General features: G+C 51.3%; 1 protein-coding gene across 1 annotated transcript; it reads left to right on the top strand.

The window, feature by feature from the left end:
* Window positions 1-1,107: 1,107 nt before the first annotated feature.
* Window positions 1,108-25,398, top strand: Slc43a1 (solute carrier family 43 member 1). The gene is made up of 15 exons (XM_041639760.1): window positions 1,108-1,257; window positions 2,373-2,539; window positions 10,939-11,116; window positions 11,214-11,269; window positions 11,382-11,458; window positions 13,946-14,038; window positions 15,828-15,961; window positions 16,889-17,067; window positions 18,221-18,367; window positions 18,487-18,522; window positions 18,648-18,801; window positions 20,796-20,937; window positions 21,424-21,497; window positions 23,173-23,296; window positions 24,704-25,398. Exons 1-15 carry the CDS (start codon window positions 1,142-1,144, stop codon window positions 24,848-24,850), a joined length of 1,824 nt encoding a protein of 607 aa, XP_041495694.1. The 5' UTR covers window positions 1,108-1,141; the 3' UTR covers window positions 24,851-25,398.
* The last annotated feature ends 1,894 nt before the right edge of the window (window positions 25,399-27,292 follow it).

Genomic DNA, 27,292 nt, shown 5'->3' on the forward strand with positions numbered 1-27,292 from the left:
CCTCCCAAGTGCTGGGATTAAAGGCGTACGCCACCACCGCCCGGCTAACGTCGTGCTTTGGATAGACCCTCGAGGCTCAGGCATACTAAGCAAGCACTGTACCAAGTGACAGGGTTTCTCTACATAGCCTTAGCCATCCTGAAACTGGCTCTGTAGAGCAGGCTGTCTGACCAGGAACTCAGAGACTTCTGCCTCCCAAGTTCAGGGATTAAAGGTGTGCGCCACCACCGCCTAACTACTCTTTGTACACTTAATGCGTTGAATTGGCACTCTCCTTCAGCACAACTGTTTCCTTAATCTGCACTATTGTCCTCGTAGGTACTGAATATCTTCCCTGTTTTACAGATGAGGAACTTGAGGCCAGGTGGGGACGAACGATTTACCAAAATCAATCACTTGTCGACCAGAAGCGCCTGACCATTGAGTCTTGGGAAATAACATGGACAACAGTCGCAACAATTAAAACTGCGCTCAGGTGTACCCAGCGTTACAGTGGTATCCTGATTCCAGCTCCTCTCAACAGGCAGGCAAATTCTACTGCCATCCCACTGTGTAGCGAAGGAAACTGAGCTCCGAGAGGTTAAGTGGCCCAGAGTATCCCAAGTTAGTCAGTTTTCAAAATGCAGACTCGAAATTGAAGCATATAAACTCTCAGAAGAAAACACTCCTCTTAATTTCACAGTTCAAAACCCCATCCAAGCCTTTCCCAGCATCCAGACTAACTCCAGTCAAATTTTGGGTTGTTTTGAACAAAGATACAGAGAATGCTGTCAAACGTTAGTTCAGGGGGTCAACAGAGAAGGTGCGGGGGTCGAGAGTGGAAATTTAGGCGCCCCGGTCTAATTGGGTAAGAAGAGTATCTGGGGACCAACAGGCGAGTCACGTGTGAGTGAAACTCGACCTAAGGGGAGGGGAAGGGAAGGGAACCCCCGCCCCCACCTTGGGGCGCCGCTCTGGACGGCTGTAAATACAAGAATCAACTCGGCAGATCGGTAGTCCATGCCCCGGCTTCCCGGCTTCCCGGCTCTGTGGCGCCCGGACGGTTCCCAGGTCTACCGCCTCTTTCGAGGGCGCAGACGAGGAGAGATCCGCAGGCTCCGAGGCCCGCTGGGTCTGGCACGCCCGGAAGACCCCCGCGTGGATGCGACTTGGCATTGGGATCCTGGGTCTCCGGCGATCCGGAGTGTGGGAGCGCCGCGGAGGCTCTGCGTTACACCGGGTGTCAGCGGCTGCGGAAGGCAAGTTTGCCGGGGACAGGTGAGCAGTTGGTGCAGCTCAAAGTTACCCAGCCACATTTGCAGGTCCCCTCGAAGCGCCCGTTACCTGAGACACTGGGCATATTGTCCCCTCTCTCCGATCCCTCCATTCTTCTAGTCCACTCTGTTTAGAGCCACAGTTGTCACTTTGGGAAGGGACCTCCGGGAATCACTGAATCGAAAGCCCCATTTTACAGATGAGAAGCTTGACCACCCTCTGGAGAAGCGTCTCCTTCCCCTTCGTCTTTCTAGCTTGCTGTTCCCTGTGTGTCCCCTCTCCGCGTGCCTAGGTCTCGCCTCCCTTGTTGGCGGCGGCGACCGCGGCCCGGGCGAACTCCGATTTCTACGTTCCCTTTGGTAAACACACCCGCCCGCCAGCCATCCCACCCTCCGCCACTGTCCTTATAAAGTCTGCAGGCACAGGATTTCCTGCCGGAGCCGCAGCCCTCTCCCCGGGACCGAAGGGCTGGCGGGTTCCCAGGCGCGCGGCGGAATGAGGGGCGCGCGGGGGCGCCACGGGGCCCGCCCAGGGTCTCCCTCCACGTGGCAGCTTTGGGGTTGGCCCAGGAGACCGGAGGGACACGAGCGCCGGCTGTGGCGAGCGGGAGGAGTTTTTCTACCCGGGCCCTGGAGAGGAGGAGTAGAATGAAAGGCGTAACAAGAAGAGAGGGTCTCGGGCTAGCCCCAGACTTCCCTTTCCGCCTCCTGCCCGCTTCTGAGAGTCCGATCTGGCGCCAGAGGCTGGCTAGGCGTGGGTCAGCGGTGGCTACAGAGCACGGTCCGCCCCTTGCTGACTTTGGGAGACTTTGGGAACTTGGGGTTTGGCTCCAGGAGCGGGCTCTGTGCGCTCTGGCCCGGGTAGATGAGCCCGGCAGCGCGCCAGGAAGTGGCTTCGCTCTTTCTAGTTCCTGATAGTGCCCTGCGGGCCAGTGGCGCGTTCACCCCTGGCACTGCCAGAGCGCGCGGAGCCAGCTCCGCAGCACCGGGCTCTATGGGACCCCCATGAGGGCTCCATCTCGGGTTGGCTCCGGGGGTCTCGGGAGCCACCATGATGGAGTACCCTTCTCAAGGGCCGCTAGGAAGCCCTTCTTCTCTCAGCGCTCTGTTTCTCTGCAGAGTTTCGGCCACCATGGCCCCCACGCTGAAGCAGGCGTACGGCAGGCGCTGGTGGATGGCTTGCACCGCTGTGCTGGAGAATCTCTTCTTCTCCGCGGTGCTCCTGGGCTGGGCCTCCCTGCTGATCATGCTCAAGAAGGAAGGCTTCTATTCCAGTCTGTGCCCAGGTATATCTGAGAAGGGTTTGGGATTGGGGGTGAGGACCGCGAGGAACGGTAGAAGGAGGAGGTAGGAAGTTGGAAAACAAGGACAGGTGGTCAGGCGTAGACAAAGCAGTGCTGCCCAAGACTGGAACACTGGGCAAATAGGAATTGGACAGCCTCACTTCTTGACTTCTTCCAACTTCATGTGCCCACTCCGTTAGGATTCTTTGATTCAGTGGTCCCTGAATGCCGGTGTCCTGCTGGTCATCCAAGTCCCGAGACTGCCTTTGACAACCTCCAGTCTCTAGAGTAGTATGTAGATTCTTTGAAGTGCTGTACCTACGTGGATAAGAGTTAAACCCAGGTCTTTTGCATGCTAGCAAGCATTGAGCGACATCACCAACACATAAGAGAGTTCTTATGAGACCAAGCAGAGGCACACAAACGGGAGTATGAAGGGCCTGCACTCTTGGCCTTTTCAGGACCTTGGAGTCCCGAGTTTTACAAATCACTCATTTGCATACAGTTAACAGCTCTGTTTCCTCTAGAAGGGATATCGGTGGTGGATTTCTGGTTTTCTAGTCAATCAACTTGGTCTCGTGGAGTGGGAATCCTAAACTCTTTGAGAACAGTAACTGCAGCCAAAGCCTGCCTGCCAGCATCCGGGAGGTGGAAGGTAGGGCGGGGCTCCTCACTTGGTGGCTAGGACTCGGTGGATATTTGTGGATATTTTTCTTTCCCGGATAGGAGAGTGCTGTGCTCAGCAAAGGAGCTGTGTGGGGGTGCGGTTTGATGTGTCTCCCTCTGTCCCTTTTCCTGCCTCCGCCATGTTGTAGAGCAAGTATGGAAGGGATTTGGATCCCAGCTTCCACCTCATTTAACCAGTGAGTCCCTTACAAATTGAGCATCCATTACCTAGGGACATTAGTAATATCTGCCCGTTGGATGGCCGCGAGACTCAACAATACTTGGCAACTGTAAACGTCCTTCTGGCTTCTCCTGGTTCCTCAGCTCAACCCATGCCGCATAGCTTATACGGAGAGTGGGGAAGGTCTGAAAGCCATCTCCTCGAGGGTGGAGATGGGAAGGTCGTGATATCTGTTCTTATTTGCAGCACCAGCTATACCGTGGAGGCTGCCCCACCCCTGCCAAAGTTATCTCTAAGGAAGCAATGGGTTGCACCCAAGTATGGCACCCTGCCCCTGTGGTTGGCCCCAGTTACCGAGTGCTGGGACTGGAGATGAGGGAGTTAGCATCAGCCTAGGAAGTCAGGGTAGATCCCTTGACTCAGGGTAGATCCTACTCATGTAGGAAGACTGAGGTGGGATGATAGGCATTCTGGGAGGGTTGAGACGACCCAGTGAGAGGGAACCTTAGAAATAGAGGACCACCTCACAAGCTCAAATCCCTCTGAGTTTTTCCTGGAGACTAAAGAGAACCTTTCTTTTATTGCCTGGTGGCCTTGATGTCTGCTATAACCCATGCAGTGGCTTCTTCCTGACTTCTGCACCTGGAGGTAGTAGGGTTTCACTAAGTTAACTCTACTGAAAATTACCTTGTACATTTTGGTGATGTTTGACATATTGATACATTCCAGTATTCATTACAACAGCTAATATTTACATTTCTACCACTCCCAAGACTTTTAAGGGCCTACAATTATATCTAAATCCCTCATTTAAGACATACAATATAAGCCAGATGGTGGTAGTGCTTGCCTTTAACCCCAGCACTCGGGAGGCAGGGGCAGACCGATCTCTGTAAGTCTGAGGCCAGCCTGGTCTACATAGTGAGTTCCAGGGCAACCAAAGCTACACAGAGAAACCCTGTCTCTAAAAACCAAACCAAACCAAAACATACAATACAATAGGTTCTAGTGTATTTGGTCTCACATAGTCACCCCATAAATTAGAGCATTTACATTATCAACCCTTTACCCATTAGCAGCACCAGCCCCCCTGTTTTCTCTCCAGGCAACCACTTGTCTGCTTTCTGTTGTAGGTTGGCTGTGATGAATACCAGCTATACCTATTCGGAACATTTCCTATAAATGGAATCTTGTCTTTGTGGCTGGTTTCTTTCACTTTGCCTAACGTCTTCTTGGTTCACCTTTGTCCACATACAAGCTAAGCTCTTTTTTTTAAAATTATAGCTAACTCTCCATCATGTGTACTGATGACTTTTCTTTATTAGCTGATAAGCACCTGGGCTATTTCCACTTTTTGGGTTGTGAAGGCTAATACTCCTGTGCCTATGTATTTATTTTGGAGTGACTCACTGGGTTATGAAGGTGACCTTAATGTGTTTCGAAATGAGTCCCATGTTTTAAATTCTCACCAGCAGTGTATGAGGGGTTCCAGTCTCTTCACATCCCCAATAGTGGTTGTTTCTAAGTAGTGTTATTTGCTTGTTTATTTTCTAGAGCTTGGGCTCTGGGCCTTACGTGTGCTAAGCATTGAGCTGTCTTCCTCGTCCTGTCTTTCCCTTCTGGAAGTGTACGAGTTCTTTATCTATCTCTGTCGTTTTTGTAGTTTCCTTTACTTCTTTCTTCTTTTTAAACGTTGGTGTTTTTCTTTTTGCATATGTGTATCTGTTTCGAATGTTGTTAAAATCCTATTTGCCTATTTTTTTATTCTGCTACTCCATCCTGTTTAAGAAACTGTTGACTCAATTTAAGGTCACAAAAATCTTCACCTGTGTTTTCTTAGTTTTGTGGTTTGGGCTCTTGCGTTTAGATCCTTGATCTTCTGAGGTACCGACATGATGTTTTGAGTTGCTCAAAGGCGGGTGTGTGGTTGAGGCTGGTTGTTTGTGGTAAACTAAGTGAACGCTTGTCATTTTCTTCCAGAGCGGGTTTGTTCCTTTTTAGAAAGCAGCAGACAGCGCCTCTCCCCAGCTCCTCGTTTCAGGGGCTCTGCAGGCTAGTGGATGGGATGGCGCGTACCTCCGTTCTGTCTTGCTCATGCTGTCTGATCAGAAGCACCCCTTTCTGCTTCCTGGTGCCTCACCCATCGTGAGTCCTCACTGACCTCTCTAGGAGATGCAGATACTCAGCAATCCTCCTCCTCTTCTGGCTTTTGCAATCCTCTGTCCCCGCTTCCAATATGATCCTTGAGCCTTAGGCATAGGGGTTGTGAGGTGGATGTAAATGAGGCAGCACATGGCTGCTTGTTCTCTGCGTTTTCATTGATCGTGATTTTCTGTAATGGCCTCCACCTGCACAACTGCTGTTTTTCTTGCCGCAGAATAACACGCGACTCAAAAGGTGCCCTTTAACAAACAGTTGAAGAACTCAGCAAATGCCAAGCTCATAACTGAGGTTGATATTATTACAAGCTTTGGGGTTTCTTGGTCACACTGTATGTTTTGGGGACCTTCCCCCCAATCTCTGGGGTGGGAGCTAATGGGGAAAGTTACTTAAAATTTAGTCAGGGCCATCTCAGTTCATGACACACTAATAACAAAACAAAACAGTGCTGCAGCCATTAAATATTTACTCTCCGTTAGGTCTTCAGATCTCATTGTAAACCCCATTTTGGGGAGAGAAACCTGCACCTGGGGGGATGCTAAGCAATTCACCTAAGGTCACCCAGCTGGTAAGGAAGAGAACAAGGGGTGCGCCCTAGCAAGTGCGCAGCTGTGGGCTCCGCTCTCAATACCTCTAGGTGTGTGAGGAGGGCACAGAGTGAGGATTCACTTCCGTTCTGAACAAAGAACTTCATTACAGAGCCTCATGAAATAGCTTGTATGTGCCAACCACCAATAGCTGACGATCGTGTCCAGCTGGCTTAGTTGCTGTTCTATTGTTATAAAGAGACACCGTAACCAAGGTAACTTACAAAAGAAAGCCCTTAATTGGGGACCTGCTTATAGTTTAAGAGGGCGAATCCATGGCCATTATGGCGGGGAGTCCGGCAGCAGGCAGGCAGGGCATTGGAGCAGTAGCTGAGAGCTCACATCTGACCCACAAGCAGGAGGCAGAGAGAGACAGGCTAAGTCTGGCTGGAGGTTTTGAAACCCCAAGTTACCCACCTCCTAACCCTTCCCAAACTGATCTACCTACAGGGAAGCAAATACCCAAATACCATTCCCATTCAAACCAGCACATCCCGCTGCTTGCTCCTTTGACTTAGGGCCACATGGTAATACAAAATGCATCCAGTCCAACTCCAGAAGTCCCTGTCGCCTATAACAGTCTCGACATTTAAAGTCTCTTCTGAGATTCAAGGCAGTCTCTTACCTGTAACCCCTGTAAATTCAAAAAGAAGATTACATACTTCCACACGCAATGGCACAGAATACTTATTGCCATTCCCAAAAGGAGGCAAGGGGCATGGTGAGGAGATACTGGACCAGAGAGAGACTGAAACCCGGCAGGGCAAACTCCAAATCCTATAACCTCATGCCGCTTACACAGGGCTCTTCCGATCTCATGCCATCTTCCCTCTTTGTTGACTGTATCCTTCTTCTCTGTCTTGGGCTGGTTCCACTCCCTGTTGGCAGCTTTCCTTGGCAGACATCCCATCCATGGCTCGGGAATCTCCAACAGCTTGGGGTCTCCAGTGCAGCCAGGCTTCCCTTTCATAGCTTTCATGAAATGCTCTCTCTGGGCCTCCAGGTAGAGACTTCCTAGCACGTGCTGGGGCTCAATGACTTTCCTTAACAAAAGAGAACGATTCAGGGATGTATTTACCACTATCCTTGAACCCTGGACTTGAGGCTGCCAAACTCTGCTGGGGCTGGAACCCGGCCCCCTCCTTAAATTACATTCGCATTCGGTGGCTTTGACTCCTTGGTGCTTTTTGGGCGTCAGGCCCCTCAGGTCTTTTCCTTTCACAGGCTGCAGGACTAGCTGGGTGGGGTCTCACTCTGAGGGGACCACTCCTTTTACTCCGCTTAGCGTCAGGCCTGTCTTTAAACTTCTTATCTCTAACGGAGCACAGTCCTTGAGACTCCAACATCTCGTTCCCAGTGCCATAGACAAGACTTAACCAGCTAGAACTTTGTCCTGAGGTGTGACTACAACACCAGCAGGAAAATAACATAAGGAGGCAAACATGGACTAGGAGACAGGAAAATCATTTTCAGTTTGCTCTGCATGTACGGTCCTCAGCCCATCCTCAGATCCAGGGGTCTCAGGTCATTGTCCCCATTTCAGAGGTGGGACCGGGGCTCAGAGGATTTCCACAGCATAGCTAGTGAGGCCAGAATTTAATTAGAGGTGCATGCTGACCCATGACCTATTTCCCAGGGTCTCTCAGACACGATCATTCATTTACAAACCCCCTTTGGAGTTCCTGTGTGCCTTAGTTACTGTTATTTAAAGTGTGATATAACCTTTGGTTTGATGTTGTATACACACACGTATGTATATATAGTCCTGAGAAATACATATATTCATGCATGTTTCTAATGCACAAGTAACGAATAACTGGACCCTCAGAAGTCATCCCACATACTACCTAACCCCAATTTGAAAGGCCCTGTCGCGTGCACGGCCAACTGTGTTGTGCGTAGGTCACCCAGCTAACAGGGAGCAAACAAGAGCTGGAGCATAGAGGTGGAGACTCCTTTCCCTTGGTTGTCAACCCAGCAGCCTCACTTGCTCACTGGGTGCCTTCACTTTCCTCCTCTCATGCGCTATCCGTCTGTGAAAATGGGGCAGCTGGATGCCGGACTTATTCTGCTCTGCGTCTCCTGGACGCAAGTTCTTTAACCAGTCACTCAGAGTGATCGGGCTTCAGGAGCCAGCTCATATTGAACTCCCAAGAAGCTGGCTGATTACAGCAGAAAAAAAATTACATCTTAGCGGGCCTTGAGCGGCCGTCAGCAGCCTGCTGGGCTGGGTACCTGGAGCGGGGTACACGTATTCACTGGCATTAGAAAATACTTGGGAAAGATTCCAAGCTGGCCTCTGGGACAGCTGGCATGGTGGTGTGACAAATCTGTGCTGCTGGCTCTGGGTCACTGTAGGCCGCTGGGTGGCTGAGTACTTTTGCTTCCGGGAGCCTCATCATCTGCATACAGACCTCTGTATTAACTTTTTAGGGTTGTGGTAAAGATAGAGTTTTGGCCTGGCACAAAGTAGGTGTTTTCTGCGAACGCGTGGGATTACATGGGAGGATGCAAACTCATGGAATTACCTGAGAGGAGACTTGTTATTTGATGATGAAATTGTCTAACTCAGGGGCTACAGATTCAGCTGCCGTGTAAGGGCAGGAGGATGGTTATAAATGAGGCCAGCAGGGCAGGTGTGAGGTAGCTAGTTAGCATCCAGGAGCTGTGAGACAGACATAACCTGTTCAAAAGAGAACAGTCCTGGTGGAAGAGGAGGCCAGCAACAGCTAGATCTTTCTGGCTTTCTCTCCCTTCCTCTCTTTTTACTATATTGCTCAGATTGGCCCAGAACTCCTGGGCTCCAGCCATCTTGCCTCAGCCTCCCAAGAAGCCAGGACTGTGGTTGCATCCCACCATGTCCAGCTGAGGTTCCCAAATTCCTAAGAACTAGAAATCTGGATTTCTCTTTAACATGATGCTCAACCCAAGTTACTGGTGGTCTACCAAAACATGGGTAGAGAGAATCGGGGTGGTCACCCGTTTGTGGCCTTTGGTCTGACTTCTCCTTCTGCCCCAACACAGTGCTGTGGAGTAATCAGAATACACCCATGTGGACAAACCCGGTGGAGAAGTGGGTGGCATTCACAAAGATAGCGAAGGAAGGAGATTAGCGTGAACCTCAAAGGCTGAGTGGTTGAACCCCTAAGTCCTTTCTCCAGGTGTCCTAGCCCTGGCCCTAGCCTCCCAAGGTAGTTGGTACTGCCCAAGGCAGTTCCTTTTCTGGTAGCCTGCTCTTCAGATCTGACCCATCTTTATGTTCTTTCTATGCTAACACACAGATCTCATTACCTACTGCTACCTGTAGGTCCTTTGACAGCTCGAGGTTACTTGAAGTCAGAGTCAAGGGCCACCCTCTTTCCCAGCACCCAGGTACAGCCCTGTTCCTTCACAGAACTCACCACACGTTTGTATTTTTAGTTAATGATTCTCTCTCTCTCTCTCTCTCTCTCTCTCTCTCTCTCTCTCTGAAGAATCTCACACATAGCTTAGGCTGGTCTGGAACTCACTATGTAGCTCAGGCTGACTGCAGGGCAACCCTCCTGCTTCACCCTCCTCAGGGCTGGGATTACATTCATGGGTCACTACAAACAGCCCTCCTCCCCTCTAAACAGCATCCATTCATTCCCTGTCTCAAACCTTTGCAGAACTTCCAATCTTAGGGTGTGATCCGGTGGGTGTGCGTTCAACCTTATTGTCAGCTATTTCTGGAGCTCTGGAATGGGCCTCAGTCCTTTCCCCTGGGCCAGGAACTGTGCAGAAACTCTCTCCCTTGTCTCCAGCTGAGGCTGCTTGTTCTCTGCCCTTGTTAATAGACAAGGAGCCTGAGGCACCCACGGAGGGAGTCAGGTGGGCAGTGGGAATGGAGATCCTGTTTGGCCTGTCTCCTAGGTAATGCCCTGTTTTCCCCTGGCAGCACAACCCAGAAACAGTTTGGAGGTAGCCAGCCACCTCATGGCTCAATGCACAGAGTTAAGTCAAGTCACCCTCTGTCCCCTTTCCTGGCTCTTTGCTTTACCTTGTCCCAGTTCCCAAGTTCACAGCTGAAGGGCCCCAAATGTCGCACTTTGGTCTCATCATGTGGGGGATGGAATGTTTTATTCATGGACCCTTGGGAGGTTGTTGTGACTCACAGGATCTGCGCAGAGCAGTGCCTGGAACACAGTTTAATGCTAGATAGTAAATGCTGAATACTGAATCCTAAACAGGACTAGCTGTTGCTATCAATATCACTTATTGAGGCTTCCCTACTTTTTATGTGCATTCCTGTTACGTGCGTTAGAGAACGAGCCCCTGATTTTGCCTTCTCATTTGGGGTGTTCTCCACTGGTGCTCCCAAGCGACATCACAACCTGGTACACATTTTGCTGTCCACGTTCTCAGCTGAGCTCGTTGAAGCCTCGGATTGAGAATGTGTGTGGGGCCGGGCGATGGTGGCGCGCGCCTTTAATCCCAGCACTCGGGAGGCAGAGGCAGGCGGATCTCTGTGAGTTCAAGACCAGCCTGGTCTACAGAGCTAGTTCCAGGACAGGCTCCAAAGCCACAAAGAAACCCTGTCTCGAAAAACAAAAACAAAAACAAAAAAAAAAAAAGAGAATGTGTGTGGTTCTCTCTAGGCCAGATGCTAAACTGCTCTCACTCTTGGGCTCTTTTCCCACCCCAGACAGAGCATGTGGGACTTGGCATTAACTCTAGGAACCCCTGGTTAGTTCAGGCCGAGGCTTCAATCGGAAGGCAGGACCCCTGGGCCAGGCTGTTTTCCTGTTTCTGTTGAGCAAGCTGAGCCCTCCCATCCCTCACCCCCCCAGCCGAGAACAGGACCAACACCACCCAAGATGAACCGCACCAGTGGCCGAGCTGTGACCAGCAGGACAAGATGCTCAATCTGGGTTTCACCATTGGCTCCTTCCTGCTAAGCGCTACCACACTGCCTCTGGGGATTCTCATGGACCGTTTTGGGCCCCGGCCCCTGCGCTTGGTGGGCAGGTGAGGTGGCTGGATTGTGGGGCGATGCCGGGCCAGAAAGATGATGCAGGGGATGGGAGGCTAATAAATTATACCGCACTTTTCTGTGCTCTTGCAGTGCCTGCTTTGCCGCATCCTGCACCCTTATGGCCTTGGCCTCTCGGGACACTAACGGTGAGCCGTCTGTTCTCTCTAGAATGGGTGGGGATCAAGGTGGGCTTTGACGCCATGGCTCCACAAATGCCCTCATCCGTCCTTCTCTCTCTCTCTCTCTCTCTCTTCCCAGTCCTGTCTCCGTTGATATTCCTGGCACTATCCCTGAATGGGTTTGCTGGCATCTGCCTAACGTTTACCTCACTCACTGTGAGTATGACGGACACGTCCGGGCAGCTATCCAGGCACCTGAGAGTGGGCGGGGTTAGATGTGAGTGAAGGGTGGCTGGAGAGGCTGATTGGCAGTTAAGACCATTTGCTGCTCTTGCAAAGGACCAGAGTTTGGTTGCCAGCCCTCCCTAAGTCCTGCAGCAGCTCCCAACTGCCTTTAAGTCGAGCACCAGAGAAACTGACAACCCTCTTCTCCAAGGGAACCACACACATGGCGCACACACAGATACACGCATATGCGTAAATAAAAATAACTGTAGAATCTGCCGAGCGAGAGGATGACTAGTAGCCAGATCAAGTGCCTGCGTGTCAAACCGTGCAGGTGGGGAGCTCACGGGAGGCACAGAGCTGTGCGTGGGTGAGGCTCTGTGTGTGTACTGAGCCCGTGAGCGTTGGTCGAGCTCTGTTCCTGCACGGAGTCTACAGTACAAACAGGACTATGTCCTCATCTCCCAGAAGCTTCCATATGGGGCTTAGGGAGGGGTGGAACAGAATAAGCAAGCACACTAATAAATCATGTCAACAGTCATAACTACTAGGAAGAAAACTCAGCTGGGTCAAGTGGTCGCGAGGTTGAAGGAGCAACTTAGCCACGTGGACCTTTTGCCACATTCTGGGGAATGTGTGAAAGAGCTTGAGAGGAAACAGGCATGTGCGAGGTTGTACTCGTATGAATTTACAAATAGTTAACTAGTTTTGACCCGCTTTCGTGTGACCCCGCCTGTCACGTATCTGTGTGAGTTTGTTTTACCGTATTTATTTGTGGATGTCTGTGGATATACGGGTTAAAAGTTTAGCAGGGTGGCGGTGAAAAAGGAGAGGTCCCGTTGGGCCGTTTCTGGTTGTTTATCTCTGATGCGGCCAAACTGGATGTTTTGGCCCAATTTCTCATCCCAGCAGCTGCTTTTAACTGCAGCTGGGGACACATTTCACAACTTTCAAGGAAGCTGATCCCTTCCGATCCATCCTCTGTGCAGCAACCCCTTCCCGCTGTGCAAATTGACTCCGGTCTCTAAGTCTCTTCTGGGGCTGGAGCCGGAGGTTTGACCTGGACCCTGCCCTGGGTTGTGGAGGGGATTGGAGGGCCAGCCAGTCTGCGCTCCTCTTCCGGTCATCCCCTCATCTCCAGCCAATGGTATGGCCTGGCGCCTGCCACACCCCGCCCCTCCGCTTGTTGCCCTGACCCTGACCTGTTGCTGTTTCAGACCAGCAGTAGGCGCTAACTAAGGCAAATTGGCTAATCAGCTACCTCCTGGGTGAGCCTTTGGTTAGCTGGACTGAGGCTGAACCTCTTCGAGGGACAGGGATCTAAGTCCTAGCATCTTTCCCTTGCGTCATTGGCAGGGAGCATGGCAGAGAGAGGGCGCTAGCGAAACCTCTGCTCTAGTGGGAGTTGCTTGGCCTCCCCTTACTTTATTCTCTTGGGATTGAGGATAACTCCTTTCTCTGTTTAAATATTTTACTTCCCATCGCTGTTTGAGTTTCCTTGACTGAGACGTTGTTCTTGTGACCTCTGTATGACATCTAAGGTCCCATCCCCCTATGTTGTCTCCTAACCCTGGAAGTCAGTGGGATTAAGAGAGGAGGATGCAGATGATCTTGAGGACTTCGCCTTCCCTTTCTTGGAGGGCCTGGCACACTGTTAGTGAGCAGAACATATCACCATCAATTAATTCATTACTAGTGGGTGTTCTAGGACACCAGAGCTCCCACCAATTCATCCTTGCGTTCCTGGTCTTTCCATGATTTATCCTGGCTAAGCAGAGCCTGCAGGCTGTGGTATTCGGGCCCCAAGACCCAAGAGAGGATTATAGGTCATCTTTGTGTGATAGGGTCATCCACAGACACAGCCTCCATGGGGCCAGGACAGGGAGGAAGTCTTTAAGGCTGAACTTGAGTCTTCTTCCTTTCACAGCTTCAGTTTTCTTGTGTTAGAAACGAGTCGGCTTACATCAGTGTTTCTTTTTAAAAAACTTATTTGTTTATGTCACATATATGTTTTGTCTACATGCATGTCAGTGCATGCAATATACATACCTAGTGACCTGCAGAGGCCAGAAGAGGCTATCAGATCTCTGGAACCGGAATTATGGACAGTTGTGAGCCACTGTGTGCATGTTGAGAGTTGAGCTCAGTGAGCTCTCCTGCCCTAGATCAGGGTTTCTTCTTACCTGCTCTTGGGGGTTATCCAGGGGTCACTGAATAAAGGGGTCCCCTGAATAAAAACCCTGGGTAATTCTAGGAAGAGACAAAGTTAAAGCTTCTCTCTAGGGATATTTCTGGAACGCTTTTAGGTGCCCAAGGACTTTTCTGTAGGTCTTCTGGGGCTGCCCTTCCTGGAGCTCTCTTTGAGAAATGCCAGACTGGAGCCCCGAGCTTTTCTGTGGAGTGCTAAGACGCTAACACAGGGGAGCCTGGCATGATATTAGCGTATCACCAGCTCACAGAGTTGCTCCTCTCCCTCAGCTGCCCAACATGTTCGGGAACTTGCGATCCACATTCATGGCCCTCATGATTGGTTCCTATGCGTCTTCAGCCATCACGTTCCCTGGAATCAAGGTATGGAACCTTTGGTAGGGCTGGGCTGTCATTTTCCTTCTTTCACTGTGCGTACGTGCATGTGTGTTTGTGTGTGTGTGTGTTTGAGTGTGTGCACGTCTGTTTGTGTGTGCGCGCGCATACACCTGTACATGTGTGTGTGCGTGTCTGTGTGTGTGAGCGCATGTCTGTGCATGTGTGCACACGCGTGTGTGTGTGCGTTTGTGTGTGTGTGCACTTATGCATGTCTGTACGTGTGTGCTTGTGTGTGCGCGCGCGTGTGCACGCCTGTGCATGTGTGCACGCGTCTGTGTGTGTGTGAGTGCGTGTCTGTGCGTGTGTGCACGTGTGTGTGTTACAGTTGAACTAACTCATGCTTGCGCATTCTGTCTTGTTTTCTTTTTTTAAAAAAATATTTATTTATTTATTATGTATACAGCATTCCTTCCATGTATGCGTGCAGGCCAGAAGAGGGCACCAGACCCCATTACAGATGGTTGTGAGCCACCATATGGTTGCTGGGAATTGAACTCAGGACGTTTGGAAGAGCAGGCAATGCTCTTAACCTCTGAGCCATCTCTCCAGCCCCCTCTGTCTTGTTTTCTAAGACAGAGTTTCTCACTGAACAAAACTTATGGTTTCAGCTAGACTAGCAGGCCAGGAAGCCCTCTGGGGTCTGTGTGTTCCCACACCACAGCCGCAGCCCACACTGGGTTGCAGGTGTGTGCAACTACACTCTGCCTTTACATGTATGATGGAGCCCCAGACTTTACCCGCTGAACCATTTCCTTCATCCCCTGAGCTGTCTGTTTGCCTCGACACCGAATTGGACGAGGCTGGGTGAGTGGTGCTTTTACATGGAGGAGGCCAGATATTTAGGCTGTATCTCCCTGCTGGAGAGGCCGAGTAACTTGGTCTGAGGTCACAAGGCAAGTCTGCCAGAGTAGATTCTGGTCAGGCCAGCCTGATGGGCCTGGGAGCTGGAGGTCTGAGCTTTAAGCTGGGGGGGAGGGGCTCCTCGGTCAAGTTTGTCCAAGCAGCCTTTCCACCGGATCAGAGCTGATCTTGAGTTATTTTGTTAGTTTTATGGGCGTAGGAGTCCTATGTTATCCCGACGTGCTTAAGGGGTGCTGTTTATTGAAGCTTTGTCTTGCCCCTAGAAGGACACAAGGCCCAAATTCCAGGAAGAGTGGAGGTTTCTCCCACACAGTGACCTGAGCTCTCAGTAGGGGGCTGTCAGGGAAGACAATGGGAAACAATTCTCTTATCAGAGGGGCTGTCCCATCTGAACTAGATCCCAGCCCATGCAGAACCTGTTTGTTCTGGGGTAGAAACTTGCTGGATCACCCCACCTCTCTACTGCCCATGCACCTGTGTGCACTTGGGAGCCGTGAGATAAGGCTTCTCAGGTTTGATTTGCCTCTCCGTGAGGAAATGTGCTAGCTAAACCCAGAACATTAATTTCCCTGTGCATATGATAGGAAACATTATTTTTGTGCAAAAAGTGAGCATTTCTAAGGAGTCATGGGCAAACATTGGGATTTCCCAGGCATGTTGAGGGAGTGGTGGACACCTTCAGTGCTTTGTAAGGATAATTCCACGCCCCCTTAGTGGAGCTCAGGTAAAGGAAGGGATGGGACAGAGGACTTTCTGGGTCTGACTTTCAATTTCTTGCTTTGGTTTCTCCGCCTGCACATTGGGTATAAGGAATGGGATGGAAGGGACCTTGGAGGCCCCAGTCCTCCAAGGGTTCTGCCTCTGTGGGGCCCAAGCAAGCTGGCTCCCTCCATGGCCTGTCCTTCCCCAACAGCTGATCTACGATGCTGGCGTGTCCTTCATGGTCATCATGTTCACTTGGTCTGGCCTGGCCTGTCTTATCTTTCTGAACTGTGCTCTCAACTGGCCCGCAGAAGCCTTTCCTGCCCCCGAGGAAGTTGATTACACGTGAGAGGCTGGGAGAGGAGGTTGGAGTGCGACTTGGATTCCTGTTCCCTGCCCCCTGCAGTAGAGGGTTGAGGCCAGGGCAGTGAGGATGTTATCGATAGAACCAGCTTTGCCCTTACACTTGGACTTCGAATTTGGTTTTGCAAATGGCCTCAGACTTCCCAGCTCTGCTTCTGCATCTGATCCACGGGCTGGCGGGTGGTTTTTTTTTTTTTTTTTTTTTTTTTTTTTTTTTTATAGTAGAGCTGGCCCATAGTAGGTAGTCAACAAGTGCTTTGTTATTAAGGGTAATCTTCTCTGACTATGGAGGAGAAGGTCAGAGTGGGAGGCCCCACTCCCACTCCTGAATTAGCGTTAAGTGTCCCATGGACCCAAACAAGATGCTGCCATGCTGCCAATTTAGCATACTGCTTTTGTGGGGGCAGCCTGCATGCCAGCCTCTTCCAGTCCCCTTTCAGTTAACAGACAGCAGGAGGAGGTGCTGCAGAAACCTAGCTCAGAAGGTAGTAGTCACATAGCTGATATTACTGAGACCTGCTATCTGTCATACGCTGTCCTGGCTGTGGGTTGGAAATGCTGTTATTAACGCCATTAATGACAAACTGACTCGCTAAAGGTTCTAGCCTTGAAAAGAGGCTAGGTGAAGTTTGGATGGGACCTGGCTGAGCCAGTGTCTGAAGCTGCTATGCCACCTCCTCCATAGAAATAGACCAAGAGGAAAACACTCATCTGCCCTTCGGTTTCTGGATATCTGTATAAGCAGGTGCCCAAGCCAGGCTCTGAGCAAAGAGATGGGGGCAGCATTCGGAGCTTATTTCTAGGAATGTCAGTGCTAGATAAAGAGGTGTTTATCTTGGACAGGCTGGGACGGTTGAAGTTTGGCTTTGCATGACTAGCTCTCATATGCTCTGGTCTGACTGTTGGCAGGAAGAAGATCAAACTCATTGGGCTAGCCTTGGACCATAAGGTCACAGGTGACCGCTTCTACACCCATGTAACCATTGTGGGCCAGCGGCTGAGCCAGAAGGCCCCCAGCCTGGAGGAAGGGGCTGATGCCTTTATTTCATCCCAGGATATCTCTGGAACTTCAGAAAAACATCATGAGAGTGAGTGTCTGGTCAGGTTTCCAGCCTAGGGGGGCAGGTAGGGTGCATCCTCATCCCTCCTTGGTCTTCACAACACCCTCTGTGGATGTAGATATGGGAGCCAAAGCTCAATGAGACCAGGGAAATTCAGATTCGGGGTACCCTGCTGGATCCTCTGGATGAGGACAGGACCTGTTGAGGCAGCTGAGTCTCTGCTCACTACTGAGCTTAATCAATCTCCTGGCCAAGTCCCAGCTCTGAGACAGTGCCTTCCACGTCTGGCATGCCTACACCCCCTGCTGGCCATAGGAAGAGCTGCACCAACCTGAAGTTCACTTCCAAATGTACTTTAGCTCCCTCTGGGGCTCAGTGACTTGACTGGGGGTGGAGCATGCACCTTGGAGTGCAAGCTTGAGTCTTGCTTTCCCTGTATGACGTCAACATTGGTCCTCACCCTCTCCGTCTTCATCTCTGAAACCATCACCCAACAGGGAGGTTAGTTATGAGGACCGGAAGACTCAATGGGCAATACAAGCTATTCATATATATAGTGCAGGATGGGTCCAGTCATAAGATTTATCATCCCCATTGCTCAATCTTACAGGAGGATGATTAAGAGTAGGAGACTGAACCAGGCGGTGGTGGCGCACGCCTATAATCTCAGCACTTGGGAGGCAGAGGCAGGTGGAACTCCGTGAGTTCAAGGCCAGCCTGGTCTACAAAGCGAGTTCCAGGCAATCGGGACTGTTACACAGAGAAACCCTGTTTCAAAAAACAGACAGACAGACAGATAGAGAGAAGCCAGGTTGCCCTGCTATTTCAGTCCTGTGAGCTCAGGCCAACCATTTATCTGCCTGGGCAGCAGTTTCCTCGCCTGCAACATGTGGGAAAGCCTGTCTCAAAAAGGGGAAATTTTTGATTTGGTAAAATAAAGCTTGTCATATACGTGGCTCAGAGCAGCTGCTTCATAGATGTTGGAAGCCTTTAGGTCACCTAACCGTGTTCTACAGAGGCTGTGACAGAGCTTAGCAGGATAATGCGCCTGAACCTTTTGTCCCTCAAGAAGTTTGTTCCTCTCTAGAGTCCCACAGCCACCGTCTTAGCACCGCTAGACCCATGTAAGCTGGGAAACAGAAAGTCCGGGGGCTTGACTGCTAGCCCACTGTCTCCTCAGAGTCTGTTCCCTTTCGCAAGAGCCTCTGCTCCCCCATTTTTCTGTGGAGCCTCGTCACCATGTGTATGACCCAGCTGCGCGTCATATTCTACATGGCTGCCATGAACAAGATACTGGAGTTCCTTGTGACTGGTGGCCGGGAGCATGGTGAGGCTCTTCGGAAAGCCTGCGTGGGCGGGGCCGGTGGGAGGGGCGGAGGGCGGGACTGGAGGGCCGGTAGGCTCAACTTTCCTTCACCACTCACCGTGTCTTTCCTCTCCCCACAGAGCAGAATGAGCAAAGACAAAAGGTGGAAGAGACAGGTAAGGAGATGTCCCATGTCCCATTCCTTGGGGGTCAGAGGGAGGCTGTTTAAGCCTCGTCCCCCTCCGCTGGGGGTCGGGGGTTGAGCTGCTGGCGTCCTGACCCCGCTTCTGTTCTTGCCCAGTTGAGTTCTACTCCTCCATCTTCGGAGTCATGCAGCTCCTGTGTCTTCTCACCTGCCCCCTCATTGGCTACATCATGGATTGGCGCATCAAGGACTGTGTGGATGATCCGACCGAGGGCGCCCTGCGTGAGGGTGCTTCCTCCGGAGATCCCAGGTGACCCACAGGAGCCCAGGCAGCCTCTTGCCTTTCCTCCAGGCTTGGGCATATAGCATCCCACGTCATTTTCCTAGGAGGTCCGAGACAGCACTTCCCTATCTTGCAGATAGGGAAGCAGGCTGGAGGAGGCTTGGCCTGTTTGGCATAAGGATGTCTCTAGGTGTGGGCTGGGAAGATGCTAGGCACTTTGCATCATTTCAGTCTCTAGCAGGTGAGTTCCTCATGGACCCTCATGGGCAGATGAAGATGCTGAGACCTGGGTAGTACCACTAAGTAACCAGCCCGAGACCACACAGCAGGCTTCTGAACCGGTGTCCTAAAGCTCACATTCCTAAGCTTGTCTGATCATGGTGACTTATGCCTGTCATCCAAGCAGGAGGCTGAGACAGGAGGTTGCTATGATTTGAGGCCATCCTACATCATCATCTTTTGCCTACTTTGGCTATAGAGCGAGGCCCTGTTTGAAAACAAAGGCTAGGAAAAGGAAGGATTGGCCTGTCAGCTGTCCATGGCTGTGGAATGCACAGCCCTGTCTCCAAACAACAAATGTTGACTCTTCCCTACAGCCGCTGAGGGGATGGAGTCTGGGCATGCCCTAGCGTGATGGACCTGACCTGGGCTTTCTCATGAGGTTGTGTTCTGTCTTCCTGCCAGAGCTGTGCCATCCGAACCCTTCTGTGTCTGGGTTGGAGAACTGCTTCTGGGTTTGCTTGTATAACTGGGCAAGAAGTTCAGGGCCTTCCAATGTGGCTTAAATTAGGGACACTTTTGGTATGGAAGGTGGCTTCCTGACAGAGTTCTGAGACAGGGGAGAGCTGTTGTGTCTTCTGATACAGTCTGAGTGGTAACTGCCATAATTTCTGTCATTGTCTGTGGTTACAGAGTGAGTCTGGTGTTGTAGAGGAAGGCCCGGGGTTACCATGGGCATCTTGCTGGCTAAAGCCTGAAATTGGGTCTTGAACTCAGAACTCCTGACTTTTTTTTCCCTGAGAATGTGGGAGGGGGGATTAGGAGAAAAGCACCCAAGGATGGACCCAGTGGCTTCCCTTTGTTTCCTAGGCTCCAGCCTTCTCTCTTTACCTTCTGCTCTTTTGCCAAGGCTCATTTGCAGAGGCCACCCTAGACAGACGGGCAGCCTGTGTTCATCCCAGCCTGCCTGCTGCCCTTCTTTCCTGAGCCAGCCCAGAGCTCTTGGTCATGCCAAAAAGATTTGAAAAATTTCTGGGGAGTCATGCCAAGCTGTGCCCAGAGTGGCACCTGCTTCAGTTCAGGCCGATGGGGAAGATGGTATGGGGAATCCCTTCTCCACCTTCCTGCCAATTCCTGGGTTTCTTTCTAGACATCCTGCATTCTGGGGGTGGGCCTGTAGATTTACACCCCCTCCATTTGTTGCTTGTCTAGTCAGGGAGGAAACCACACTTATGAAGAAATAGCTTTCTTTTTTCCAAGTGTGCGTGTGCAGGCATGAGTGTGCACTTGCACGTGGAGGCCAGAGGACAACCTTGGCTGTTGGTCCTCAGGTGCTGCCCATGCTGGCTTTGTTTTTGGTATAGGTTCTCCCTGGAGGTTGTCCCGTAGGCTAGACTGGCTGGCAAGTGAGGTCCAGGGTCCCACCTACTCCACCTCCCCAACAGTGAGTTTTCAGGTGCTACCACTTAACCCAGATTTATTTTTAGACACAGGCTAGCACTCATGTAGACCTGGCTGGCCTTGAATTCACAGCGCTCCACCTACCTCTGCCTCCTGAGTGCCAGGATTGAAGTGTATGCTATACCATTTTTTAATGGGATTTAAACATAAGAACTCAGATTCTTATGTTTGCAAGGCAAGCACTTCACTGACCAAGCCATCTCTCTAGACAGAGAAACGGTTTTCTGCTGTGGTTGCTTTCCGAACTCTGCAGGCACACCAGCAGGGCTTGGCGCCAGGCTGGTACCAAGGAGCTTCCAGGAGTTCCAGGCAGCAACCAGTGACTTGCCTGCTCTTTTCAGGGACGGGACTACCACCAAGTTCACCAGACCACGCTACCGAAAGATCCAAAAGCTCACCAATGCCATCAACGCCTTCACCCTGACCAACATTCTGCTTGTGGGCTTTGGCATCATCTGCCTCATCAGCAACCTACACCTGCAGGTACCTGCTTTCCTCCACTCCTCAGTTTCTAGAGCTTCCCCCGTGGGGATGCTCTACCAGGGCCTGAATACTCCAGAAGCATCCCCTTTCCAGGTCTGCTTCCTGGGTTTTCCAGGAAGCCTGTCTTGTAGATTATATTGGTGGAGGTTGGGTCAATATTATGTTGGTGGAGGTTAGGCCAAGATTATGTTGGTGGGGGTTGTGTCAAGATTATGTTGGTGGAGGTTGGGTCAAGATTATGTTGGTGGGGGTTGGGTCAAGATTATGTTGGTGGACGTTGGGCCAAGATTATGTTGGTGAGGGTTGGGTCAATGTTATGTTGGTAGGGGTTGGATCAAGATTATGTTGGTGGGTGTTGGGTTAAGATTGTGTTGGTGGGGGTTGGGTCAGGGTAGAACTGTGTAAGTGGACCAGCAAAGCCCGTGTCCCTCTCCTCTCTTCTCTGATCTTTCTGACCGTCTTCTCTCTCTCTCTCTTGGGTTTCAGTTGGTGGCCTTTGTCCTACACACCGTAGTTCGTGGTTTCTTCCACTCGGCCTGCGGAGGTCTCTATGCTGCCGTGTGAGTCACTTGGACCATGTTGCCTTCTGGAGCTTTGCCTGAACAGTTAGGGATTCTTAGCCAGAGCCGAAAGGGCCACAACTTCCTCCAAAGCAGTCTTTCTCCTGGCCTTTCTTCGACTGTGAGAGGGAAAGTGATCATGGGAGCTCTTTGTATCTCATGGTGGGAGCTCAGTGAACACAGAGAGCCCACCATCTATTCACAGAGACACCAAAATTATGATGTCTTTCTCAAAGAAAAGGGGAAAGTCTGGTCTAATGAACTTTTTGGCCCTGAGCCTGGGTTGAGGCCTCCTTCCCCGGGCCTGTCTTGTAGAGATTTCTTATAGCGTCCCAATGAACAATGCTGGTTTCCTTCTCTCTTCACGCCAACTGCAAGGTGCTGTTGAAAGAGTTCTCTGCACGGATCATGTCACACGGTGTCCTTTCCCTGGAAGGTTCTGGGTGGGTGCTTGGCTACACTTCCTTGTAGCCGTCTCAGCAGAGGGCAGCCCCTCTCCTTCATTGTCCCAGCCAGTGCCTCTCAGTTGCCTTTGAGGTCTTCTCTCTGGACACTCAACTGCAGGCTATTTGCCGTCCCTTGGGCTCCGTCCTTCACAGATCCTGCCTCTGCTTTCCTGAACCTGACTGCCTCCGTGATACCCCAGTCCACTCTCATCTCAAGCACGGATCATTGCAAGGCTGCATCACCTCTAGCTGCTGCCTTCCCCGCTTTGTCTTTTGTTTGTTTTTGTGTTTTTGAGACTGGGTTTCCCTGTGTAACCCTGGTCATCATGAATCTCGCTCTGTATACCAGGCTGGCCTCGAACTCAGAGATGCTCCTGCCTTTCCCTCCCAAGTGCTGGGATTAAAGCCATGTGCCACCACCGCCCACCTCCTCACTCCCCTTTTAACACAAACTGGCTCACTAGGTAGGACCACCACTCTTGACATGACTTATGGTTTCCCGTCTCCTCTTGCTCCAGAGTTGGGCCAAAGTTCCCAAAGATTTGGGCCCAGGGTCTCGTTGCCCCTTTCCTTTCCCTGTCTCCCTGTCTCTTTGCTTCAGCTTCAAGAGCCAACTTGTAAACAAACCCTAAGTATGTTCCTGTCTGTCTCTTCCTCCAGCTACCTGCAAGGTTTACAGTTTTCCCTCCTCAGCTTCTCCGGGGGCACATCTATTAGTCCTTGGTGTGACTGTCTCTGGCCGCCTCATCTACATTGCAAGCCCCTGGACCCCCACAGTTCTCCACTTCTCCATTCAGCTTTCCTGCTTAGCTCTTAGGATTAAAACGCTATGCATTTGTCTTGCTTATACCACCGCTACGGCTACAAGATATCTGTCTGGTTCATGCTTTTCTCCAGCGCTTAGAACAGTGTCTCACGTAGGAGAAGCTCAGTAAACACTTATGAAAAGAATAACATAAAAAACCAGGTGAGGCTTGTCCTCTCCCTGCTCTTGGTGAAGGAAGTGGGGCACAGAGAGGTTGACCACACAGACAGTAGGTAATTGAACTCAGCCTGCTGGTTCTGAAGTGACACAGACCCCGGAGGGTAGGGACCCAAGGGTACACGCAGACTTGAATTCTTCAAGCAACATTCTTCCTGGCCAACACGGAGTGATGTCTGGGGAGGGAGCAGGGTGGGTGCGGGGCTGAGAGGGGGTCCTGCCTCTGACTCTTGGCTGGCCCTTTCAGGTTCCCGTCCAATCACTTCGGGACACTGACAGGCCTTCAGTCCCTCATCAGTGCCGTGTTCGCTCTGCTGCAGCAGCTGCTCTTCATGGCCATGGTGGGACCTCTGCATGGAGACCCCTTCTGGGTGAGAGCTCAAGGGACCCTTCCTAGTACTGGGGAAGGGGCGGGGCTGGAATGTGCTAGAACCCCTCCTGGCATCTCGGCCAGCAGGTGCCTTGGAGATCCCTAATGTGGGCTTGTCAGGATGCCTGTTCATCAGAATCCTCCCAGCCTCTGGTCAGCCTCTCTCTTGATCTGGTGCCCAGAGTCCGGTTTTGTTCTATTTCGTTTTTCAAAAAGCTTTGTCATGTGTGTGGTAAGCATGCATGAGCATACTCATGCTTGAGTGTATGTGTGCACACGTGTGTGGAAGCCCCAGATGGACGCTGGGAGCACTCCTTGACTGCGCTGCCCCTTATATTCATTGAGGCAGGGTCTCTCAGTTGAACTCAGAGCTTAGCAATGTGGGTATCCAGTTACCTAGTTTTCTCCAGAGAACTAGAATAGAGGTGGACCACCGTCCCACTCAGCATGTATATGCATTCAGGGGATCCGAACTCTGATCCTCGTTTATGTGCTGAAAGTGCTTTTTCCACCGCCCTATTTCCCCAGCCCCAGGATTTGTTTTTATTAGGTCCCAGTTAAGTTGTGTGCCCAGTTAAGCCCCGAGGACTGCACTCCGGTACCTCTCTGCCCATTCATGTAGACTCGATGCTGTCCTTCTCTCTCAGTACTCTGGGAACAGGCTCGGGAGGCTCAGCAGCAGGTGCCTGCTCCTGTATGAGGCCCCGAGGCACCACTGTGATTGTCAAGGCCCTTCCTTGCAGAACTCTCACCCACCTGACCCTGACTTCTGCTTGTGGGGCACCCAACCACGGGCCCCTCTTCTGAGAGAACTGTGACAAGTTACCCTCCCCCCGACTTGCTGAGGAGTTGCTGTGCCAAGCATGGTGGCCTTTTCTTTTTCTTCTCACTTAGTCTTTGCCACAGTAGACCCGTGAAGGGGGTACTCAGCTGAGATGAGAGTCTTCGCCCAAAGTCACACATGAGTCAGGGAGTAGCGTGTGATTCATGGGAGCTCATGAAGGTCACAGTCCTGGGTGTGGCAAATCATCTGTGCTCCAGGCTGGCTAGATATCCACCCTTGTTCCTTTGATCATGCCAAAGACACTCTAGTGGGATCCTACTAGCGGGCATGAGCCAGGCTTCTGGTGCATAGATTCCTCCACTCCAGAGAGCGTGGCATGGTGGGGCATGACTGTCACTCCCTAGACATCGGTGTTCTCGCCTCAGCCCCTTTGCCGACCATCTGAGATGCTGGTGAAGGAGTCACCACACCTACCTGCTGGGTCTGACCACATTTCTTTTGGTCCTGGACCTGGAGTATAGATGGCTACCCTGTCCTCCATGTTGGGTGTCTCAGGCAGGTCCCTGAAGAGGATGCACCCTGCTAGTCCTAATTTGGCTTTGTTCTTCTTTCCATGCTCCGAAGGTGAATCTGGGCCTCCTGATTCTCTCGTTCCTGGGATTCCTTCTGCCCTCCTACCTCTTCTACTACCGGTCCCGTCTCCAGAGACAGTATGCCGCCAGTTTGCCAGATCCACAGAAGGTGCTCAATGATTCCAAGGTGGCTACATAGACTCCCAAGGCTGAGGAACTCAGAGGACCGGCAACCAAGGCGTGATAAAGCAAAGGGAATGCCCCAGTGGCTTTCTGCCCACATCATGTGAGTGGAGCCAAGGGGCTGAGGATTTATAAATACTAAGAGAGTTCTATTTTTGTAGGGCTTTGCAAAAAGGGAAACAAAACAAAACAACAACAAAAAAAACAGCTCTTAAAAATATTCTCCAAAGCAAGCTGTCTATGAACGGAAGGCAGTGTCTATTCCAGTGTTATTGGGCCATCTTCTTGGACTGAAGGAAACCAGAGGTGGGGGGGGGGGCTGCCCTTTCTCCACATTTGTCCCAGGAGCCTCTGTGGGTACTGCCTTCTGAAGACTCATGGGATCGGTGAACAGTCTATCCTAAAATTCCAGCTGCCAAGTGTGCACACATCCCCCTATGCACACACACAGGCAACCTCTCCTGCAGGAGAGACTGACGTGCTCGCTGTGTCCCCCTCGGGTGTGAGGGCTGGAGGGCGGGTCCCTCCCTGGCGCTGTTTCTTACAGGTCTTAGAGGAAATAAAAAGGGGAATCAAAGACTGGCAGTGTGTGTCTGCGGCTGGAGGGAGGGGTTTATTGTCCTTCCACATCTCCACTCCTGTCTCACCACACGTGGCTGGGACTTTAAGAAGGATGATTGGGGAGCTGGAGAGGTGGCTCAGCAGTTAAGAACACTGGCTGCTCTTCCAGAGGACCTGAGTTCAGTTCCCAGCCACCATATGGTGGCTCACAGCCGTCTATAATGGGATCTGATTCCCTTTCCTGGTGTGCTTGAAGATGGGTCACTTATATACATTACATAATTTTTTTAAAAAAATGAAGACATAGTAAGCCAGACATGGTGGATCCACCTGTAACCCCGGCACTTTGAAGACTGGGGCAGGATTGCCATGAGTTTGAACCTAGTCTGGACTACATAGCAAATACCAGGCCAGCCTGAGCTTCAGAGTCACAGAGTCAGTCTCTCTCTCTCTCTCCCTTCCCCCCCCCATACACACACACACACACACACACACACACACACATTAAAGAATGACTCAAACTTTCCTACCATGTCTGGGACCTGCTGAAGGCAACACCTATTGGTTGCTTCCTATTTCATCCTAAAACACCAGGCAAATTCTGATGTTACACTGTATTTACATTTATTTTAAACATTAAAGCGAGGCTCTAAAATAATTCACATTTAAAGAAAACACTGGGCCTGGAGAGATGGCTCAGAAGTTAAGAGCACCAACCGCTCTTCCGGAGGACTCGGGGTCAATTCCTGGCACCCACGTGGCAGCTCACAACTGTCCGTAATTCCGACATCTGACACCCTCACCCAGACATACATACATGCGGGCAAAACACCAAGGCACATGTGGTAAAATAAATAAGCTATAAAGAAAACACCGTCTTTAATGAGGAGAGGCATTTGAGAAAGGTGTGACCTTGTTTGTCTCAGCCCTTCACTAGACTGTGCCCTGGGACAGAAAGCCTTAGCAGTCAGGCACAGACTGGCAGAGCCTCTAACGCCTGCTGACCACCTGTCTTCCACACAGGTGAGCCATATTAGCACAGCTGTAGCTGGAGAGCTCGATAGTGTACCGCCATGTAGATTAGGAAACACCAGAAAGGTTAAGGCCAAAGCGGAGTAGCAGCCAAGGACAGAAAGGATTACCCAAGCATTCTAGTTCTCAGGGCTGGGGTGCCTTGCTAGTGTGTTTGAGGGTTTCACACTTTAGCCTAGGCTAGACTATCATTCACCATGTAGCTGAGACTGGCCTCCAATTTGCAATCCTCTTGTCTCAGCTTCCCAAGTGCTGGGCTGAGACGAGTGCCACGCCCTCTGACTCTAGAGTGACCCCGGGTTCAGTCCTGATCCATCCTCTTGGCCCTTATCCCGTGGAGGATCTCCAAATGCGAGGGCTGGGAGACAGTGTTCCAGATAAGCTTCCTCTGTTTGTTCTGACTTCTCTTGAGGAATAAAGGAGAATGACCCGCCCATCTTCAAACGACAAGACTACAGGGAGGTCTGGAGAGAAGTCACGCAGCAGATGGTTGCTCGAAGCAGACTCCTGACTCTTTATGTGGCCTTTTGTGCACAAGAAAAATCTCAGAATGGGAGAGATCCAGTCGGTGAGGCTGGCTAACTCCCAGAGGCCCTGCCAGGGTCTCCCTGAGCTCTAATTTTGCCAACCACAAGCCATCAAGGGAACTGGCTGGCATCCCATCAATCAGCCACTAATGAAGGCGAGCGCAGGAAGCCTAGTGTGTGGGCGCGCGCGCGCGGTCCTCAGTGTGCCCAGCAGGCGGCGCTGCGTATTTGCGGGTGGGCAAATCGCGGGGTGGCAAACCCCAGGAGGGGAACCCCAGACCACTGTGCTCAAATCCACGCTTCTGGCACCCGGTTTTCCTACCTCTGTCTGTTCTGCT

Source organism: Microtus oregoni, unplaced genomic scaffold (genome assembly GCF_018167655.1).
Source record: "Microtus oregoni isolate MIOR12 unplaced genomic scaffold, Mior012 000060F_ref0000265, whole genome shotgun sequence".
NCBI lineage: Eukaryota > Metazoa > Chordata > Mammalia > Rodentia > Cricetidae > Microtus > Microtus oregoni.